This window comes from Pinus tabuliformis, chromosome 8 (genome assembly GCF_031772625.1).
Source record: "Pinus tabuliformis cultivar Carrire ecotype Pingquan chromosome 8, CPIR1, whole genome shotgun sequence".
Classification (NCBI taxonomy): domain Eukaryota; kingdom Viridiplantae; phylum Streptophyta; class Pinopsida; order Pinales; family Pinaceae; genus Pinus; species Pinus tabuliformis.
The window spans coordinates 1,915,815,830-1,915,821,660 of record NC_142294.1 but is presented as its reverse complement, the minus strand read 5'-3'; the positions used below and the strand labels follow the sequence as shown (position 1 = coordinate 1,915,821,660).

General features: G+C 33.0%; 1 protein-coding gene across 1 annotated transcript; it reads right to left on the bottom strand.

Moving 5' to 3' along the window:
* Positions 1-1,181: 1,181 nt before the first annotated feature.
* On the bottom strand, positions 1,182-2,745 carry LOC149244137 (UDP-glycosyltransferase 91C1-like). The gene is made up of 2 exons (XM_089371440.1): positions 1,937-2,745; positions 1,182-1,877 (listed from the first exon to the last, which is right to left on the bottom strand). Exons 1-2 carry the CDS (start codon positions 2,590-2,592, stop codon positions 1,253-1,255), a joined length of 1,281 nt encoding a protein of 426 aa, XP_089227566.1. The 5' UTR covers positions 2,593-2,745; the 3' UTR covers positions 1,182-1,252.
* Between the last annotated feature and the right edge of the window lie 3,086 nt (positions 2,746-5,831).

Here is a 5,831-nt window from a genome sequence, read left to right as displayed (position 1 = left end):
ACGCGTGGGCGATTAATACAATGACATCATAATCGATTATGCTTTTGCTGGTAACACAAAACAACAATATTCTTTTAAAGCAAGTTGATTGAAGTTTTACAATATTCGATGAGGTTACACAGTATCTTGTATCTTTCCCCCTGACAAGATTCAGTTATTCTAGCGGCTGTTTGTAGTGCAGTAGCGAGAGTAGTAGAACTCTGTGTCCTCTTCTGATTAGCACTACTTCCGTCTTCAAGATGAATAGTCAAACTACATTTCAGAATTTCCACAAAATCAAAATTTCCACATAGATTTGATAAGTCTTTAGCAAATATTTAATAAACACCAACGGACAACAAAACCTATAATCCATCCCATTATAGTTATGTAGTATAAATTTATACTGATATGAAGTAAATGTGAAAACACAATCATGAATATCTATATTCTATGAAAATTATTATTAAAAATTTCATTAATAAACACGTAAATAGAATATAACTATATATTGAGATGTATAATTATAAAATAAATTAATGTGTGAACATTTAATAAGTGAGATGTTTTTTTGTTATAATTAATTTTGAATTTAAAATTAAAGTAGTTATATAAATTAAATTGTTGACATAAAAACACTTCAGATAAACATTAAATTATCAAGCTTTCAAAAAATCATTATCATTATTATTAAAAAATTAATATATAAATTTAATATATATAAAATTTAAAAAACATCTAACAAAAGTAACCCCAATTTACTTTGCTTAACTTTAAAATAGTTTATATTATAATGTTGTGGCTCATCAATATCATTTGGTTTCTATAGTTCATTTCACAATCAAAATATATCATATATACATTTGAAAAAATATATGATAAATTTTTTTATAGTAAAATTCATTTCCTATTTATCACAACAAAATAATTACCTTATAAAAAAATATTAAAAATCAATCAATTTAATTTAATTAAAACCCAAAAAAATACATAGCTATTTTAAATCTCTTTATTAAAAAAATTATATTTTAAAATACTCTAAAGAAATATATATTTCCCTAATTAGATTAAAATTTTGAAAACCCTAGACTAAAATAAACAACCACAAATCTTATTTCAGAAATAAGCACATTTATGTACAAAATTAAATACACTCACTTACATGGTTAAATTATTACACTAACAAAGTTAAAATAAAATAAAATAACTGAAAAAATCAAACCAGTCTCTAAAATCGCCATAATCTATGAGTCACCGATCAGAAGTCCTTTTTTCATATCTGCGTGTACGCTACTGCTATCTGTTCAAGCTGTTTGATGAACTCATGGATGTAATCCTGCTGCCGTCCACTATTGGCGACTATAATATCACGGGCCTCCGCCACTTTTGACCTCAACTTCTTCCCCTCCTCTCCCGCCATTACCATTCGCAGTGCTGCAGCTATGTTTTCGCTGAGAAAAGAGCCGTCGTCTCCCCGCTCAACCTCGATCCCCAACTTCAGTTCGGACGCTATTTGCCGGGCATTCAAGCTCTGATCAAGTTTTACTGGCAAGAGTACGAGAGGCACTCCGAAAGTCAGCGCCTCCATGGCAGAGGTCCACCCACTGTGGCTCAGATACGCACCCACCGACGGGTGAGAGACGATCCGAACCTGCGGCACCCAACCCCAGACTACCAGACCCTGGTCCTGTGTTCGAGTCTCAAAACCTTCGGGAAGGAGCTCCAGGGCATATTCCCGGGCGTTGTCCAAGAAGTGAGGAACACGCAGCGAGCAGAGGAACGGGAGCCCGCTCGCCTCCAAACCCAGTACCAGTTCGTGGGCTTGTTCTCTCGACAAAAACGTCTCGCTGCCAAACGACACAAACACCACAGATGATGGCCCACAGAGAGCACGGGAACTCCGATAGTCTCCTGGAAATAACGAATATACTTATCCAGACGGATAGGGCGCAGTAACAGGGCGACGCATCCTTGCACACATTTAGCCAGACGATAGGGCGCAGTAACAGTACCGGGTATTCCTACGTTCATACCTAACATATCCCGCGCTTCGTACACCCTGAACGATATCGCCGAACACGGAAATCCGGGCGGCGGAGCCGCCACCTCTTCGGCGGTTATTTCCTTGTTCAATAACTTGGAAGGGAGGAGGGAATGACCGCAGATCGCCGGCGAATACACCGTGAAATAGACGGACGGTACGCGCATCACAGCAGCGACGTTCTGTGCCCAATACTGCGCGAAGTCATGAACAACGTAGTCGGGCGAGAGTTGCCTGAGGAGACTTCCGAACGGCTTCTCCAGGCCGTCTATGGCTTTCTGGAGCGCAAACGCCATTTCTATGGGGATGTCTGCCGTGCATTCGGCCCCCGGAGTCAGGCCTTCCGTGGGCGGTAATGGCAGTTCCAGCAGATCGATCCGGCCCGGCCACTCCTGAAGTTGCAGGGAAGGTCTGATTCTGGAGATGTTAAGGGGAGTGGAGAGAAAGGAGACTGTGTGGCCGTGGATTGCAAGAGCCTTCGAGAGCTGTAGAAAGGGATTAATGTGTCCCTGCGCCAGCCATGGAAACAGCAGAAAATGAAGATTCTTGTTTCTAATCTGGTTGTCCATCATACCACAATGAGTTTCTGTTTTACCTTAACCGTATCTCAGGGTTGTGAGGAAAGACTATATGATCCGCAATTTCTATCTCTTCATAAAAAAAACTAAAGAAGTCTTTAGGGAATGGCTTTCGCATGCTGCAGTAAAACGTATGAAGATTCTATGAACTGATAGGCGTGGAAATTGAGAATTGATTGGACACTGTTTCAAGCTGGTTTCACTAGAATAATACTCTTATCGAATGTACTTATACTATTATGATATTAATAAGTTAAATTTATTTCTATAAATTAGATTTTGACGTTTTTTCAACTAGACTGGCGTGTAGAGATTGTGAGTTTATTCGTCACATTGTCTTGAAATTGTCTAGCACGAGACTTTTCTCAAATGTTGTTATTTTATTATAAAATTATTTAAATGTGGTTATTTTATTATAAAATTATTATAATATTAATAGGATTAAATTTTATTTTTATAAATTAAATTTTAAAATATTTTTCGATAAATACTTTTGTATCAAATATTATAATTTTATTAGATAATTATTTAATATTAGTATTATTTAAATTTGTTTTTATAAATTAAATTTTAAAGTAATTTTCAACTACAATTATGGATGGAGGTTGAATCACTAAAATAACATTCTTATCAAATGTCATTATTCTATTATAAAATTATTATAATACTAAAATAACACTCTTATCAAATTTCATTATTCTATTATTAAATTATTATAATATTAAAATAACACTCTTATCAAAATGTCATTATTCCATTATAAAATTATAATATTAAAATAACACTCTTATCAAATGTCATTATTCCATTATAAAATTATTATAATATTAGTATGATTTCAATTTATTTTTATAAATTAAATTTTGAAGTCTTTTTCTACTGCTATTAGAGGTGAAGATTAAGAATTTATTAAACATTGTTTTAAGTTTGCTTGTTCAAGTTATAATAAGCCTCTTATCAAATGCCATTATTTTATTATAAAATTATTATTATATTAGTATGACTTCAATTTATTTTTTACAAACTAAATTTTGAAGTCTTTTATTGCCATTAGATGTGAAGATTGAGAATATATTAAACATTGTTATAAGTTTGTTTGTTCTAGTTATAATAACACTCTTATCAAATGCCATTATTTTATTATAATATTACTACAATTATTTTTTTTATAAATTAAATTTTCAAGCTTTTCAACTAACGTAGATCCATCTTAACATCGGATCTATCAAGCACCGAGAAGGATCAAATCTCTCAAGGTGCAAACCTATTTTTTTAGTTCAAAACTTGAGGAAAGGTTTTCACCTCGAGAGATTTGATCCCTCTCAGCACTTGATAGATCCAGTGTTAAGATGGATCTACGCTGGTTTCAGTCATGTGCAGTCATACAAAATTTGCTCAATATCTAATTATTTTGATCGTTTTAAATATGCTAAATATGTCTAAGATTAATTTGGTCAATTTAATATAAAAATTGCTTTGTTACCTCAGTTTGTTGAAATGAGAGAGACTGTTAGTAACTTGAATGATGAAAAATGATGAAATAAAAATTATGAGTGCAAAGTGTCAATGTAACAATTTTGATAGATAGAAAATGTGAATACTAAGAATATAGTCAATTACAAACAATCTTCATTGCAATCAATCTGAAACTATTTTCTTCTACTATTCCTATTATCACACCTATTAGTTTTTCCATTTTCTCATATCGATCATATGAAAAGAGTAGTTGGAATAATAGACCATTCAAATATTTAACTCGAGCTACAGTAGTAAACAACATACCTTGTCTCTATTGCTCTCCAATATTAATTGTAGTTTTCACCAAATTCAATCATTGTAACTTATGGAGTGTTAAACCCCAAATAATTTTCAATGGTAGTTATTTTCTATTATTGTTTTTGAATGCAAAGTAATTAACAATGTTGAGTGATAGAAAATATGATTAATAAGAATGTAGCCAACTATAAATAGTTTATACTTTCAAGAAGAAAACATTTGGGGTAACAAACATTTTATTTAGGATGAAAATTCAAGTATTGTAGTTATGGTTGAATAATTTTTATGTGGTTACGTTGAGAGAGAGTGTGTGTGTTTTGGGGTGAGAAGGAGAGACAAGGGGAGATAGATATATATATATGGGGGAGGAGAGGGAAGAAGAGAGAGGCAAAGGCAGGGAGGGAGGAAGAGATATATTTATGGAGAGAGAGAAGGGGAAGCGAGAGATAGGGAGGGAGGGTGAGAGAGATAGATAGATATAGAGAAAGTGTGTATGTTTAGGGGCTGGGATAGAGATATAGAGAGGGAGAGACACTATGAGATAGAGATGTAGATGGAGGAGATAGATATGTGCTTACACTGAAATCAATGCACATTATTAATCTAATTACTTTGAGATTACTGTAGATCATACATCTTGTTGCATCAAATCAGAAATCAACATCTACACTAAAATCAATGCATGTAGTGCAAACAATCAAATAGCATTAGAAATTAGCATCTATACTGTAATCAATGCATCTAGTGAAAGAAATAAAATAGGATTAGAAATCAATATCTACACTGAAACCAATGCATCTAATGCAAGCAATCATATATGAGTAGAAATCAACATCTACATTGAAATCAATGCATCTAGTGTAAGGTATTAAATATGATTAGAAATCGACATCTACACTAAAATCAACACATCTAGTGCAGGTGATTAAATAGGATTAGAAATTAATATCTACTCTGAGGACAATGCATCCTGTGCAAGCAATCAAATAGGAGTAGAAATCAATATATACACTTAAACTAATGCATTTAATGCAAGCAATCAAATATGAGTAGAAATCAACATCGACGCTGAAATCAATGCATCTAGTGTAAGGTATTAAATATGATTGGAAATCAACATCTACACTGAAATCAATGCATCTAGTGCAAGTGATCAAATAGGATTAGAAATCAATATCTACACTGAAATCAATAACTACACTGAAACCAATGCATCTTGTGCAGGCAATCAAATAGGAGTAGAAATCAACATCGACATTGAAATTAATGCATCTAGTGTATGGTATTAAATAGAATTATAAATCGACATCTACATTGAAATCAATGCATATAGTGCATGTGATCAAATAGGATTAGAAATAATCAACTACATTGAAATTAATACATCTACTTTAGTGAAAATCTAAAATATTCATGACTTTCTAGTTTTAACTTCTATGTCTGTATTTGTCTCTGTG